General features: G+C 36.1%; 1 protein-coding gene across 1 annotated transcript in view; it reads right to left on the bottom strand.

The window, feature by feature from the left end:
- Window positions 1-1,676: 1,676 nt before the first annotated feature.
- CUL3 (cullin 3) overlaps window positions 1,677-17,622 on the bottom strand; it is a 40,898-nt gene continuing 24,952 nt past the window's right edge. The window contains exons 8-15 of the mRNA XM_085298584.1: window positions 16,374-16,544; window positions 14,798-14,905; window positions 11,448-11,572; window positions 11,006-11,102; window positions 9,849-9,983; window positions 4,884-5,070; window positions 2,864-3,009; window positions 1,677-2,155 (exon numbers count right to left, since the gene is read on the bottom strand). Of these exons, the coding sequence (XP_085154710.1) occupies window positions 2,024-2,155; window positions 2,864-3,009; window positions 4,884-5,070; window positions 9,849-9,983; window positions 11,006-11,102; window positions 11,448-11,572; window positions 14,798-14,905; window positions 16,374-16,544 (1,101 nt within the window). The 3' untranslated portion in view covers window positions 1,677-2,023. The remainder of the gene's footprint in view (window positions 2,156-2,863; window positions 3,010-4,883; window positions 5,071-9,848; window positions 9,984-11,005; window positions 11,103-11,447; window positions 11,573-14,797; window positions 14,906-16,373; window positions 16,545-17,622) is intronic.

Below are 17,622 nucleotides of genomic sequence, written 5' to 3' on the forward strand. Positions count from 1 at the left end.
CAGACTCTACTACAACCCTATGTTTAGTATTTGTACTATGGCTAAAAAATTGCAACATTTTTAGTATTACTGGAGAATGGTGAAAAGCATTATCAACTGACCCTTGTATAATGTAGATACACAGACATGTACATATTTTAATAATTGTCAGTAAATATGTTTTTTGAATAGCTGATGGCATAGCTGTTTTCCGTTTAGACTAAATTCTTGATCAACGCTCTCTGGAAGCTAAGACCCCCTTCCCCTTTGATTACTTAAAAACTAAATCTTTATGCATGTTGGGGTGCGGGAAAAGGATTCCTTTTATTTTATTTTATGCAGAAAACTGAAGAGAAAGCCTTTTCGATTTAGGGATAAGTAACAACATTCAGAATACTTGAGCTAAAGTATTACTGCTATTCAAGTCATTCATTTTTGTAGAAATATGCTACCACTGAATAATAAAACCAGTCTTGATATCCTAACTGGCAGAAGGGAAGGGGAAAATGGGGATACATCATCAAAAATACTCTTACTGAAATCAAATTGCTATAGTACACCACTACAACAACATATTCACTTAATACAGCTAATTAAGAAATGCTCTGGCAGCATCTTAATGCTCTACAACCAACTTTTGTTTCAACTCCACCTCTATGTATTGGAAAGCTCATGCCAAATATGTATTTGTATTTTCCCAGTATCTATGGATGAAAACAATGTGAACCAAGAAAAAAAAAAACATATTGAATTGAAACAGAAAAATAGTTATAGCCAAGAAACTGTGCATCTTGCAATGTCAAAAATACAGCCAAATAAAAACTCTGCAGTACAATGCACACATCAAACTGAAATTCTAACCATCAGAATAATGATGTCATTGAACTGCAATTTTTCATCTATTTTTGTACCACAGAGACAAAAGGGGAAAAAATTTCTAGTGCTAAGAACTGAAAATTTCATTACAATAACAATTTTTATTGTATATTTAGATTGCATTTTTAAAACAAATAGTGCACACTAGCTTCCCTTTAATTTCAAGGAGCATGTACTTGTGAAGGGGAACCCACTGGCCGTAGACCCACTATGATGTTTACTGACAAAATATAATCCCAGAACATTTCCCCAGGGGACGGTATTTAGCTCCAAAGATTGTCAACCCTGTACTCTAACACACTTGAATTAGTTGTTTGTGTACACTAAACCATTTATTTTAAATTTATTTTGTCTACACTTAGTGAAATAAAAACATCGCCCTGTACAATCCACTATCAGCAGTGAGTACAACAGCAAAAAATATTATACAGTTTATACACACTAAAATCTTTTCCTTTTTCCTATAAAGAAACCAGAACAAACCTAATCAATATAGAGTTTAATTTAGAAGAACTCAAATTACAGAAGGGAAAGCCAAAATTATTACGGTCTTTTGTGAGCCCCCAAAAGTTCCTGATTCATACTGTTGGAACAACAGTGAGTGCAGCTGGAAGAGTGAAACATGCTAAAGTTGTATTCTTGGGTCTTTGTAAGATTACCAAATATTTAAATTAAACATGGCTAGTTAAAGAAACATCTGAAGCAGAGCAATATAACTGGGAATTCTGTCTTACCAGTTGCGGTTTCTTTTAAACCCAACTTATACAATGCGCGAAGTGCTAAGCAACACTACAGAAACACATTTACATCAACACTGAAGATCTGGGGAAATGAAATTCCAACAATTTTATTTTTTAATGAGCTGTATTTTCTAAATTTGTTTTTATTTTTCTGTTTTCATACAGTATTGAAAACAAACGCGGCACATTCACATTTTCCCGAAGAATTGTAAGGATGATCTCTACAGGGATAACGTTGAAAAGCCTGAAGCTCAATCAATTGATGTTGAAAACTCTCAAAAGGAGTAAAAGGCTTGATCTGAATGGTCTAGAACATGTATTGTAATTTAATAGAAGAGATGGTCGTCTTAATATTAATGATTTAAAAGAACCTCCCAGTTCATGCGAAGAGTATAGTCCAAGAATAAATCAAATTTTCTGAACGCATTTTATGCTACGTAAGTGTATACTTTGCGATCCTCAGGTGTTCGTGCCAAATATTCTCTCTCAATAAGTCCTTCAATACGTTTTTTAATAACAACTGGACTTGGTAAGAATCGGGCCTTCAGCTGCTGAGTTACCTAAAAGATAAGATAAAAAACAATCACATAAAATTGCAGGTCAAGTAAGATCACAAGGTTTCATAACTGACCAAAATAATCAGAGAAAATAAATATTTTGGGGCTAGCTACAATCGTGAGGAACAAAAAGCAGTCTGCATAGTTCTGCCAGTTTCTTACATCAGGTTCTTGCTCATTTTGGGATCTGATTCAAAGTACAGGCCTCTAGTGATTCAGAGTCACAATGGAATAATCCTCTCATATTCACAATCGTAAGGAAATTCTGGAGTGGAAAACACCTATCTGTGAAGCTGAAAAACCCAGGAGTTAAGAGCAGCAGGATTCTCTCTTCTCCCTCCCTCCCTTTTCTTCCATTTCCTTTTTTTCCTCTCTCCTCCTCTCTCTCATAGCTGAAATTTTCAAACTAGGATCCAACACTTAGTAACACATTCAAAGTAGAACACAATTAATAATAAGTGTAAAGTTTTTCATTGTAGAATGATATATTAAGAAATTCGATGACATCAAAATAGGCACTAACAGGAATAAGGGAAAGCAGATATACCCATGAGTGTGTCCTACACTACTTTATTCTGATTTAGATATTTTTAGATATCCGGAACTGATCAATCAAATACATCTCCAAAAAGCCTTTCAGAATTATGCAAATTAAAATAAATAAAAAAAAAAGAATTCCCAAGTCCATATCAAAAGTGTGTGCAAATATACCTCTGCTACTAGCACATTGTGTTGCATCTTCTTTCTAGATTTCATTATCCGAACTATAGCAGCTTCTATCTCATGTTTTCTGTCATCATCTACTTTCTGCCTTGTTTCTTTCCTTTCTGGATCAGATTCTCCTTGTTTGGCAGCAACTTAAAAGAAAAAAGAGACAGTAAAATGCTTTAGCAAAATTAAAATCAACTTCTGTGTATCAGTGTTAGCTTCATTGTTTAATTTCAACCAGAAGTAAATTTGTATTTTTTCTGGGTCTTGACATTTAAAATTTTTTTTGTTTGTTTGTTTTTTAATGAAAAGCATCCACAAGAACATATTAACACTTTCTGTCATATTTTGATAGCAACTGACAAAGTAACAATCTGTTATTTAAAACATTCCTATGTTAAAATTTGAACAGTACTCAGATCTGCTTATAGCCCTAACCCAACCTCCACTTGTTGCCATTATATATTTCTCTAATACAGTGAATAATTTGTTAACTCATTTTTTTATGAACGCTATAGGGCATTTTATTTGGGAAAAATAAGGGGAAAAAACCCTAATCCTGTTAACACTACAATGAAATTTAGTATTCTGGTTCTATTTTCCGTAGATAATCCAATCATGATGACTGGGCAAAATGCAGTAAACAGTAGGAAAAAGAAAGGATTCAAAACTTACTTCAGAAGAAATCGTCTACTTTTTCTATCCTCTCCAACTCACCTGTATTCTCGTTCATACTCTGCTGTCTATTATTTCTGCCCTTGTGGCTAGCCTTTCTTACCCTTTCTCCCCAGCCTCATAACCAATCCCTTCTCTCACACTGCTACCATTCTCCCTCAGCCTTTCTTCTCTCAAAAGCCACGAGCATTTATGGGTTTTAAAGAGATACATATAAAAAGTCTCCTGTGGCAGAAAATGGTAAAACCACAAGTATCAAGATTGCTCTAAAACTATTTTGAACTCCAATGATAATTCATATGTATTTGTGTAATGGAAAAGCTAAATTCCATAAAAACTTTAACAGTTACCACAATTAGGCTTAATTATGCCAGTGAAATGCCTTGGGCCCTGATCGGAGGGTTCTGAGTAACCTTGTCAGGCTGCTGTGCTCCCACTCACCACACTATTCTCCAGATATAGCAAATGTGTTCACACCATAGGGCTCCATGCACCATACAAAGACAGTCTAGCTATTGCTTATGCAGCAGGATATATGCAGGAAAATTACAAGCATTATCCTACTGTGTTTCAAGTGCTTCCACCCCTGGACAAAACCTGCTGCACAAAGGAAGCCTAATAAATTATATTACGTGCAATGAATAATATGTGAATTACTGCTATTGCACTTAAAACATAGCTGAACTTCTGCCAATAATGCTTTGTATTTTATGTACCAAGATTTGTGAATGAGAAAATATTTTTAAATGATTTAAGAACTAATCATCTAGAACGCTGTCTGGGAAACATAACTACAGCAACACAATCCAGAAATTAATCATCTAGAGTGCTTTTTAGACAGAGGCTATCAACACTCGTTATGCATTATACCAGTCAGCACTTCTGTGAGCTAGGTAAGCAGTATCATTAACTTTTCTCATTTAACTCCCCTCAAACCATTACACAAAGATATTACAGCTACCTGGCACTTGGAAATAAGCACCTTTATGTCATGTGATAAAAAACACACTTGATAATTTTGCAGAAGCACAACAGCTTACACATTTACCAGGCTGGTTTTTTTTCCTGAATCAGACAAGTAGCTTGACAATTTTTATTTTACTATTTAATTTGAACTTCATTCTCTTTTAGCACCTCCTTTTAAAAGACAATTACAGATTTTGAAACGCAAAAGGCTTAACTGACCTGACTTCTACATTTGCCTCAGTATTTAAATTTTCGTATTGATGCAACTAGTCAAAAAATATTACTTTCTTTTACTTGTATAAGCATCAATCCTGCAAAAGATAATTTAAATTCTACGACAATTTGAGGGCTGCAAGACAGAAGAATATAAAAACCCACTTACCCGTCTGAATCTTGACTCTGTGTAGTTTAGATGTGAACTGATCATTCACTGTAAATATATGACCATTTTCTATTTCTTTTGATTTAGGCTCTTTTGTAAGAACACGTTGTGTCGGTTTGCCACATGCAAGGGACTGTAGGGCTCTAACCAGTTCTCTTTCAGGGATATCAGTTTCTTGTTGAATTTCCTAGAGAAACATATCTTCATCAGTTTATGTCTATTGCAAAAATAGTACCATGCTTTGCGAGTCTTGAAGCCTGCAAAAACTGATGAATACTACTACTATTGTTCCATGGCTTAAAAGGTCAGAACTCATTCAGTAAAGAAGTACCAAAAGGTATTATGCAAAATTGCTTACAATCAACAGGGGTCAATGCATAGACAGTGAATTCTGTCAAGTAAATAGTTACCATGAGTTGAAAACAGAGTAACAAATTAGCTGTTACATTCCACTGCAGCTTTTGAGAAAGCTGAAAGGATTTGCTCACTATCTCCCACAGTTGCTGAAGAGAATGAAACTAAAACTTCTAATTAACTTGGTCAGTAGTGGCAAGCATATATGATGTTCATGTGCACTCCTAATGAAGATGTACATTAATGCTGCTGAATGCAAAAACATTTATGAAAACAAGATCTTTACAAATGAAAGTAAGCAAGGTCTAGTTTCACCAACACACACAAAAAACTCTAGATGAAGTTAATCCTCCTTTCTGAATATCATGAAACAATTTATTTACAGCCCTACCCTACCTTGTCCCTTGGCTTGGGCATCTTCAAGCGGAATTCAGAACAAAATATTACATTGCAACTAATTTAAGAATCTACAAAAGGATGTTCTACACAGCTCTGTAAAAACACTTGCACAATTTCACCTCCCAGTATCCTTAAGAATTTAGCTGAAAGCCACGTTAGATAAGCCATCACGTTAGACTGGATGCAGAATGATTTACAGTGCTTTAAAAGTAGGCCACCTACTACCCACTTCCACAAATGTAGCTTGCCAGAGCTCTTATTTAGCAGGAGTTCATTACAGCAGTATCTGTGTTTTACCCTCTTTGATAGTTTGAACAAACCGCAAACATCTGATTCCACATTCCTTTGCATTCTCGAGGTACCTCTAGTGGCTAAACTTTTGGAGAAAGACAAATCTCACAAATCATCAACCTGATACGAGAACTGTCGCACTACTGCCTTCCCCATCTTACGCTCTGTGTGTAATGTCAAGCCCTCCCTGTTGTCCCCAGCCATTCCCAGTTCTCATGTTATGGAAGTCAAACTGATGACCTTTAGACTAAAAACAGTAACAACTTCCAGTGTTCAGAAGGCTGAGATTTGTAAATTACTTAAGTTCTTTAAACCGTGATCAGAAAGTCAAACTTCAGAATACAGTAGGTTTTACTAAATGGTATTATTTACTTCATGCAGTCAATTTTTGTAATACCAGTCAAGAAGAGAATGATGCTCTTTTGTGGTCATGTACTCCGGAAAACGGAGACAACAAAATTTAGATGTGCTGGCCCCTAGAAGGTCTCAGTCATTAACTACCATGCAGCCTACAATCAACATCTGTCCTCCCGGATCTCTGCAATGACAAGGCTCAGACAGAAAACATGCCATACTTTTCAACTGTGGGTTTAACATTACATGTGCAATGTTGATTTTATGGAAAATTACATGCATAAGTTGTGTTTCTGACACACTACTACAAATTCATTTCAATGAGGTAGATAAAAACTCAGTAAGTTTGAATTATGCCATTTCAAAATTGCTGATACCTATTGCTTATGGATGATTGAGAAATATTATTCCAACAGTCAATGTCGTTAGTATTCGTAGAATAATGCATTCAGAAATTTTCAGTCTTTGAAATAAGTGGTATGTATTCAAGTATCTTAACTATTTGCTAATATCAAAATGCCTATTCACAAGCAGCTCATAGAAAGTTACTGCTTTTAACAACTGCGTTTCACACAATTGCCACTTTGATTCCTTCATGGACTTTTTCTGGATTCAGCATAAAGTAGTATTAAGAAAAAGAAGACAGAAAAGACATAATGCTTTAAATGGTCACGTTAAAAAGAACTTTACTGAAATGGCATGATCAGCCGAATTTTAGCAAACTAGAGGAAGGTAGCACTTACGTTTTAGAATTTACTTAAATGTAAAACTTGAGGCTACAAAACCAAATCCAGCTAACAGCTAGCATACTGCCTGTGTGAAGCAGACTCCCAAACCTTGATTTCCAATGCCAAAGGACTAAAATTAATCCATTCAAAATTATCTTGTTTTCTATAAAGAAATAGATTTACTCTGTTGTTTTCTATAAATAAATATATTCACTCAGCTGCTGGTAAAAGTGAAATGAAGAACTGAAATGAAATTTGAGGTCTCTGCTGCTAAAGATCCTTATCCTAACCACAAGGTATTTCTGTTTATTTTACTTCATGCTGTAGCTTCCCAATTCAGCCACTAATATATGTGAAAAATTTGGGTTTCAGAATGCATAAGCTAGTTTTAAAATAAAAACTACAGAAAGAATTGTACTGTAGAAGAAAGCAAACATGTCTTCAAGCCTATTTAAAAAAAAAAAGGCTAGGAATATGAATGGAAAGGCAATAACAGATGCTCCTGTACTCTTTTTTCCTTTAATCTGAAGTATATCATTTTTATGAACATATTTCTATAGGAAAATGCCTTATTTTAAAGAGGATACTGTAGTCATGCACAAGAACAGTACCTATTACACAATTTCAGTTCTAAAAACTTTACCAAATGAGCTATATCTGGAGGCTACAAAAGAGATGATTCTAGGCATGGAACAGCCTCTGTCAAGTTACACACACACAGTTTATTAGAAGAAAAAAGGTAGTGTAAACACCATATTCTTCTGTTGAAACAGCAAAGTATTGTCAAACTAGATGGTCTTTCATTTATATAGACTTCAACTTATAATTCTCCCAAAGCAGAGAGCAGCAAAAGAGAAAAAGGGTAACGCAGTTTTAAGTTCTCTTGTCTCCTTTATGTTGAATCATACAGCAGCTTTACTTCCACTGCAGTCACAACTGCTATTTCCTGCTTCTTATAACTAAGGATAAAGTAAGAACTAATCATTTTTCTCCTCATTTCTGACTTCACCATTAAAAATGTGCATTTCACCTTTTAAAATACTGAGACGTACTGCAAAATTTAAACAGAAAAAAATGTTCGAGTATTAGAAGTTCACTTAGAACTTTGGTATTTAATGATTCTTAACCAACTGCAAAGGCAACTGTAAATTAGTCTGTCCAGCTGTGAATCTGTAAAAGCACTTACGCACCATTCATCTCTCACGCTACGTTGCAGTAAAAGCACTAATTTAACAGGAAGGAGCATGAATATTTGTCCAGCATTCAGTAATTAATCATGGTATTCAATAATAAATGAACAAAGAAAATTCGTTCTGCCCTAATGTGTCATAAGATCTCCTGGTTTGAGTTAAAGACACCTTCCACCTCTTTCCTCAAGGAAGCTAAACAAAACAAGTATGCTTTCTTAAGAATGCCTTTTAGATACAGTAGGACACAAAGAGCTCAAGAACTTCTAAAGAAGAAAAAAAAGCACACACACACACACACAATCAGGATAATGTGGATATCCTTCTGTATCATCCAGTCCTAAGGAAATAACCTCTGATTTAGAGCACATTTTAAAAATCGTAATTTTCACTACAGTATAGGTATCATTCATCCATACATAGATGATGCCTGAAGAGTTCTGCTCATAAAGCCTGTAACTTCTGTGAAAGAAAAGTAGCCACTAGGTCAGTTTCAACACCACCTTCAACAAGAGAAACCTTTTGTTACAAGCCAAAGAAACCACATTCTCTCTCTCTCCCTCCCTCTTTTAAGTATTCCACAGAGAAAGTACTTTAAATTGTAATGCTCCTAAAATGTAGTTGACAACAAAGAGGGCTATTTGTCCCCTAAAGTCTTTTTTTTTTTTTTTTTTTTTTTTTGGGGGGGGGGGGAGGAGCTTATGAGTAGCTTATGAAGAGGCTCTCTTCAAACCCTGATTTCCTTGATGCCAGCTGAGATGGAGTCAAAGAAACATTCTCATATTAACAAGCTAAGGGTACGATGAATAATCTGAACAACAAAATCCAAACAAAAGAAGTGATTATTATACATTGCACAGTCAATAGTAGATGGGAAAAAAATGGATACCCTCTCAGTTTCAAGCTGTGCCTATACAGTTTTTCAAGGTCTGCAACATTCTCTCCAACAGAAGACAAACCAAACTACTAATTGGTACCATCTGTGTAACCAACAGCCTTACATGGCAGAAAAAGCCTTTCAACATCTCAAAAATAACACATTAGCACAGAATCCTCCTCCACTCCTAAAGCCTTCTTCAGCATCTCTTATCAGCTGGCAACATCAACCTTTCCTAGAAAGGCTGCTTCATTCTTCCCATCAGGAATCTATCTGGACCTTGTCTTCATTGCCCTTTCCGGCTCACTAGCTTAGAAAAGCAAAGAATGTTCTTTGGTTGCTTGTTTCAACAGCTCACTCTCGCCTGCTATATGAAGTACTTCAGTCTGTAAGAGAACAGGATACAAACCTTTTTCCATCCCTGCGTCCATTTCTCAAGGATAAAGTGAGCAAATGGACCCACCTGCTATATTCTAACTTCAGCTTTTGTATAGCCCCACAGCCTAAGAATAACCACGCTTGCAATCCTCTTCAACTTTCCAAAAAGCATCTGTTCCCAATTAATTGCCTTCTCTAGGATTGCCCCCCAGATGCATTACTGTTAATCTGTTTCCTGTATTTACTGGCCTGATTCACATTTCAACAGGATCAGAGGCGCATATTCTTCAAAAGACTATTCAAATGGATAAGAAAGCCTAAAACAATGCCAATAATTATTTGCAAGAATGAAATTACCAGTTATTTAAAAATAATCTGAGAAAAACACAACTCTTACCTCAAATGTATATTTTTCTCTGTTGTTAAAGAGCATTAGTATCGTCATCTGGAAAGTGGAGACTTGCAATATGTGCTTCCGCGTATTTGAGCCAGTTACTTGGGCACCTCCTACACCAACCTCCGAGCCATCTTCCTATTTTAAAATCATAAAACTACTGTTAGATTATTCTCCACACCCAAATTAATATTACCTCACTAAGAGGAAAGTTATATAATGAAATATCTCACTCCACAGAAGTGACAAAATAGCATATGCCTAGTGACATAGCTAGCATTTCCAACAGGTTTATTAGAATCAGAGAATGACTTTAGTTGGAGACATCTCTGAAGGTCACATAGTCCAATCACTGCTCAGAGCCAGGCCACCTAGAACAGGTTGCTAAGGGCCGCATCCAGCCAAGTTTTGAGTATCTCCAAGGATGGAGATTCCACTGCATCTCTTGACTCTGTTCCAATATTTGACCACTCTCAAGTTTCTTTATTCTTATCTTCTTTAAAATTACCACAGTGTTTGTCTGGCAGTAATATAATTTTAACACTCTCACTAACTCACCTTATTAATACTTGTGCTACAAGAATTTTGTGTTTGGATTTGCCTTGCCTTCTTTTTTTTTCCCAGCCTCATGCTGTTACTATGTCTAGCTTAACATTTTGGAATTGGTCTAAAGCACCAGCAACTCATTTTCTTCTAATGCAAATATTGTCATATTTTTATAAACCATATTAAGATCCTCATGTTTGGAAAAAATGTTGTATACATTGCTAACACTCTGCATACGAAAAGCAGTATAGACTTGGACTAAGAATACTTTTTCATATTAACTAAACCAAAATAACTCTAAAGAGAAACAAATTCCACTTCTCTTCTGACTGATTCTGAAGTTACTTATGAGAAAAAAAATTACTGCTTTTCTGTGATGTAATAAACCCAGATGTTGAGTGATGTATTCAAATCAGGTTTAGAGAACACATGTGAAAACTAAACTGCTACAAAGGATGAACCAAATTATAAGGGTGATGAAAGGTATTTTTTTTCTTCTTCCCATATAATCAGGAAACAAGTTTATCTTTTCCAAAATTCTGAAGTTAGTACAAATGGGCAGTCACTTACCTTTTTTAAAAAGGTACAGTACTTTCATAATCTTGACACTTTACCTTTTTAACAGGCCCATAGAAAGTGGCATTGAGATCTGCAGAACCCATATGATGCTGGAGTGTCAGTTGTCGTCCACTGTGTTTGGCTAAGTAAAATCTGTAATATAATTGAAAACATTACAGTTCAATACTTTTTTTTTTTTTTTTTTACATTTATTATCTAATAAGAAAGTGCTTTAGATAACTTATAAGACTTTTTGTAGATTAAGGATGCTGTAAGAAACTTTTAACAGTTGCTTTTAATAAAAATTAAATCTTATTAGAAATCAAATTAAAAACTCCAAACCCAAGCTGCCCAATGTGAATATTGCATTCTAAAATTTTCACAAGAACTAATATAAAGCAGTATTCTAGCATGTCTTTAACTCTTGGCAAATCTGTCACTTAAAGTTTGAAAGTTTTCTCTTAAAAACTTTAGCTAAAAGCCTTATTTAATACATACCTTCTAAATATTTCAAAAGCATGTCTAGGAGCTGGAGGGATGTTGCACTTTGGTGTGGCTGACTGAGTAGGCCAGTAACCTGTTGTGAGAACCCGCACTGTGAGATCAACACCACCTAATGAGACCTACAGAGAATTGGAAAAAAAAAAATCACAAATTTCAAACAGGTTCATGTTTCACTGTCCCCCTATACTAATGTAGAATATCTAGAGTTTTCATAAATGAAGGAAACAAAACAACCTATAAATATTATTTTCCAAAGCTGGACAAACAATGAAGTCATCACTATCAGAGCAGATGCCAAAAATTAGATGATATAGCAAAAATCCTCCACATCACTCCCCAAAGATATTTAAGAGTGTATAAAATTTAACAGAATACACTAGCCAAGAGTGAAGTTTCTGTGAACATAAAAAAATTATAACAGTTTTTTACTTTTTTGACTACATACAATGAAGCAGGGTTGCTAAATGTACGAGTTCCAAAACTGTTTATAAATTTACTCTCCAACAGCAGGTAAGAAACATTAGAAACTCAGTGTGAAACAATGGGAGATTATTCCTGCAATTTCCCCCTGAACTTTAAAGTTAAGTCATTCACTTTTATACACACAACCTAGACATTCTCCCCCACTACTGTAAGTGCTCAGCACAGGTCAGAATATTTCATAGCTGATGTTTTGACCTATAAAGTAGTGCCATTAGTGGGTGATGAATATCTAGTTACCACAGAAGCATTAATCATCACTAGGTATTTCAATTAACCTCAGTAATAATCAACTTATAACTATTTTCAGCTCTAGCAGGTCTAATACATTCAAAGAACATACATTATGGACAAGAAAAAAGCTTAATATATCCAACTTCTTATAAACTCCAACCAAATTGTAACACAGGAATAGTGCATGTTACATTTCAGAGGGTCAAAAAATGTTACATGAACTCAGAGTCTTCCAATATAAATAGTGGAGTAGTATCCCCATGCATTACTGAAGTGTTTCTGTATCATCAGCTAAATGGCTTTGACGTATGCATCCAAACTTGTGCCTAAGAAACTTCTGAAAAATCTAGATCAATGATGGGCTGCTGATACAGAAATCCGTCTGAACAGAATTTAGATTTGAAGGCTAAAAAGAACAGTTTGTAAAGGCATGTAACAAGCCATACAAGAGTTGTTCTACAGCCAACATTAACTGCCATGCTTCTAACTTTGTATCACCAACGTCCTGAGGCTCACAACAGAAATTCAAACAGCATTCAGACACAAAAAAATAGTTAATCTGTGAGTGGCATAAAAAGAAGCTTCAAATAGCTTCTTCAGTGCAGCCAAAATTTAGGAAAAGCCCATCAACACAGATAGCAAGTATCTTTATGCAGAACAGGGACATCTTATTTGAAGTGGCAAGGGTTTCTCTCTTTTTTTTCTGCTTTTAGCCAGACCAGAACACAGACTCTATTTAGAATATCACATATAATACTAATTACACAAAGCACCAAGCAGACACTTGCCTTGAAAATATTTTGGAAGTATTTTATTTTTCCAAGACATCTCTTCAGTGCAAGAATGACATGAGTGAATGGAAAGTGCCTTATCTTTACAAATTCCAAAAACTGAAAGTTTCAGGATCACAGTTCAAGAAGATACTTGCATTCTTTCAGCCTGGCCTTTCCCTAGGGCTAAGCTTTCTACCTGCTGGTATAAAACCAGTCATATCTATGCAGTCCTTGGCACTACCTACTATCTCAAGACCCAGTAGGAGGCTTTGCAGGTAGGATTACTTGCAGAAGAGCTGATTCCCATCTCAACTAGGCATACCACGCATAAAATGGTTAAAAAGGAGTAGAATAGACTAGTTCATTTAGAACATAATATCACCAGCAAGTTAACAAGAAAAGTCTTCATCATTTCCTCCTAAATATTACTGACACTAACAGAAATATATACGCTCCCATTATATATACATATATATACACACACACATATATACACACACATATATATTCCAGATATTTCATAAAAAAGTCAAGGTGAGGCTGACCAAAAGGCAACCAGCAACCAAACTACTGGTCCCTTGTGGAGAATAAGAAGCCAGTTTCAATAAGGCCTATGATAATCTGTTAACATTTTTAAATTCACCTTGTTAGCTGTAACATAGCTGAGAAGAAACTCATTGAAAGTAAAATTGTCATGTAAAATGCACAAATTTTTAATGCAAAAGAAAAAAAAATCCAGGTACAAGTCTCAAATGCTACCTATAAGAATAGGAATGCTCCAATATATTTTTGAAACTAATAGTTCAGGAACTGTAGAAGGAAACTTGATTAGCCCCTGAAAATACAAAAAGCAGCTGAAACTAATGTCTACAAACATTTTTTATCTACCCGTGTGTGTCTCTACAACCTTTTCTGAAACCACTTTCTGTAACATTCCTTTTCTTCGCTCATGATTTGCTGCGTGCTGCTGAAGGAAGCTGCAGCTGACTGCTTCAACAGTGCAAAGGTGTCAGGCTGTTCACGCAAGCATGGGGCCAAGCGGCACGTGCGTGCTCCACAAGCGCACTCCTTACGGTCAGACTGCTGCATCCGACTCACACGTGCTCTGTGTGCAGTATTATTTACTTGCAGACAGCCGCTATTTGGTTGCTTATGCTGTGTTAAGTATTACTGAGTATCAGCAGAAGAGAATAAAGCATTTAAAGCAAATCAACATCTCAAAACAGGAATGACGTATGAACCTTGAAACTTTCTACTACCTGCTGAACGATGCTATTTTCCAGCGGTGGACCCCCTTTAACCACAAGGGGCAAGTTACCAGACCTACCAGAGCAGTTTGGGCTAACAGCTGTAACATCTCCAGACTGAATGATTAAGTCAAAAATTGTGCAGTTGGAGTAAAACGGCAGTCATGTTTTTAACGCAAGCAGCAGCAGCGTCAGGAAAGTTAAGTATGAGACGGCAAGATTGCGGCACGCTTGCAGCATGTGTTTTTCCCGCTTTGAGGCAGCACACCCAAGCAGGGGGCGAGCCCAGCAGCCGGGCGGCGGTGGGGAAGCGGCGCTGCGGGCGCTGCGGGCGCTGCGGGCAGCGGCGGCCGGCGCCCGCCCCCTGCCGGCCGCGCCGCCAGCGAACCGCGGCGCCGGCTGCCGAGCCAGCTTCCTATTTCGGGAAGCACTAAGGCAGCCTGCAAGACGCGAAGCATCGCCGGAAGAGGAATGGAAGCTGAGGAGGCCAACCCAATCCTTCCTTCAGCAGCGCTATACGAATAGCAAAAGAGAAAGCCAAAAGCCCCCATAAACGTTTAGGTTTTGCGCCAAAGCAGAAGGCCAAGCGGGCAGGGCCCTGCGCTCTTACCCCGGTGGCCTGAAGGTGCTGCCTGAACTCATCCATCGTCGTGTTGGAGATGCTCATGTCCCTGAACATTCCTTCCAGTTTGGATGTGAACTGACACCCACACTCGGTCTAAAAAAAAAATAAAAGAAAAAAAGAAAAAAAGAAAAAAAAAGTTGTGCCAGTGTTAGGAAAACAAATTTGCCAATACATGAACTGCAAGACTCAAGTTAGCTTACCAGCCTCAGAAAAGTGATATTTCTGTACACTGGATTATTGGGATTCTTATTTGCATGACTTTTAAACTTTAAAAGAAAGGTTTCATTTTTCATATAAGGATCTAACCTAACATGAATTAAAACTTTGTTTCCTTCTATTTTCCTCCATTACTATAATTTTGGTTTTTTTTTCAACATTCTTTTCTCATATGAAAATCAGCAAAAGCTTATCAGACCCAAGACATATACTTTCATCTGCTTTCTACCGTGATACCAGAAAGGGAAAATAAAAAAATTTACTTGTACCAGAATAAACTGTTTTCTAAGAACGTACAATTTTCAAGGTTTACTAAAGGTTACCAGAACTTTGAGAATCAAGTAGGTATGCGTAGAGATACATGCACACACATACACACATTTAAGTTGCAAACACATACGTGCATATATGTTTCCAAAACATACTTTGACATATTTGGCAAAGGTAAGCACGTTAGCTTCAGCATCCTAACCACTGTGCAAAACCATGAGTAAACAGGGTAGGCCTGGTCCACTGATTCAGCTTGCAAGTTAACACCAATTCCATGTCCTATACCAGACTGGAAAAGGTGGAGAGGTAATCGAGAAGGAATGAATAACAACAATTTGGAGAAGTCTGATGCAAAAAGACTTCCTTCACAGATTAGAAGGTCAAAATCAAAGAGCAGCAAAATTTGATTTTAGGACAACATCAGTCAAGGTTTAAAAGTGCTCTAGCCACTTAACATGCCATACAGGAAAAAGCTGCATTAAAACTTGCTTCAAGGATTGTTCATGTAAAACATCTTTAAGCTTTACCATTTTCTCCATTTTTTGGCCACTCTTCCTATTTCATCCACAGTAAATAGAATCAATAAAATTTTTAAAAAGTGTTTCTAAACACTGACTCAATCTTTTTTCAATTTATCTCAAAACAATCACCAAAAAGGAATTAAGCATCTTTCATTAGCCTGCAGACAAACGCAAGTAAGAAAACAAAAGCAAAAACGCCTGCAAACATTGAAAAGCTCCACAGTGAATAACAGAAAATCTAGATCATGTCTTATCCTCACATCAAGTTTCTAGACAGCAGGAGTTGCCCTCTTACTGATAAATTCTTAACTCATTTTGAAAAGTAAGTTCTGTTTTCTAGAATACTCTTTCACCGCAGTCCTTTCCAATATTTACCTTCCTTTATTTTCATGAATTTTTCTAGAAAAGCCATTCATATTTTCTGCTTCTTCTGGGGCTTTAAAATCAGATCTATAACATATATCTTGATTGATGTCAAATATTTACATACCAGTTAAGTAAAAAGAGAAGAAATCATACTTTAAAAAAATGAAGTCAGAAGTATGCAGTCTTACCTTTAATTTAGATATCATATTTTTCTCAGAGTCATCCGAAACACTCTTGTTTGTAAGAAGCCTTCTTGCCAAGTGCTGCTTATAATAGCGTTCAAAAACATCTTTCTCTTGCATAAACCTAAATAAAACCATAGCCTTATCCAATATAGTTTCTACTTCTTGCTCTGTTAGCTGTAAAAGAAATAATTTGCTGTTTTTAATCTCCCAGCCCAAGTGTTCTATACAACCTAGATATTTCAAGTAATTGACAGCAAGCACACGGTCTACAGCATCCTATGGTGATCCTGACAAAATTGGTTCAATACGTGAATAAATGAGCCTAAGTGTACAAACTCAATACAGGGAAGAAAACAGCAGATCTAAAATTGAGGAATAAAAGTTATAGGGAGGGGAAATGGGAAACGATGGATGGATAGGATGTCTGGATAAAAATGGAAACAAATTTCCTGGACAAACATGTGTTTTGATGTATCAAAAAAAGGGGGGGGAAGAAAGAAAAAGAAAAAAGTATAGTTGAAAACCAATTAGATCTTATCAAAAGTTAATTTAAGATGAAAATTTCTGTATTTCAAAGATTATTTTGCAAAGCCTGTCCAGCACCACAGCAGATAAAATTATTACTGACATGCTACATCTAACTTTTAATACAAACATTCAGCAGAATAATTCTTTTATAAATAAGTACAATTTACTATTTGATTTCCTAAGCAAAAGATGTATGCAATAATATTCAGCTTTATTCAGGCCAACTGAAGGCTCAGCTGAATATTATGTCCAGTTCAGAGCTCTATACATTAAAAGCTTTATAGATGCTGTGAGGAAAGACTGAAGGAAACAGCATTATTTAAACTAGAAGAGAGTGACATGATTAATAGTTCTCCAAAATGTAAAAGAAGTAAAAATAAACAAACAGTTTTCCCTATCCAATTATCTAATTTGCAGAAGAAATGATTAGATAATGAGAATAACCACCAAACTATACACATAATAAAGCAGTAGAACAGGTTTCCAAAGAAGGTGGCTGCAGAACCTTCTTCAACCTTTTTTTCAAGAGGGCAGGCAATTATCCGTCAGAGGTAACCCAGGTATACCGCTTCAGAGATGGCGGCAGGCGACGTGACATCCCGAGAGCTTTTTGTGCCTCACATTTCCGTAAGTTACATCTAAAATGTTATGCACTCAGTTATGCTACACAACCTTTTTTTTTTTTTTTTTTTTAAGGTAACGTTGCCTTTACCTTAATATAAAT

This window comes from Rhea americana, unplaced genomic scaffold (assembly GCF_003343005.1).
Source record: "Rhea americana isolate MKP2758 unplaced genomic scaffold, rheAme1 scaffold_14, whole genome shotgun sequence".
Classification (NCBI taxonomy): Eukaryota; Metazoa; Chordata; class Aves; order Rheiformes; family Rheidae; genus Rhea; species Rhea americana.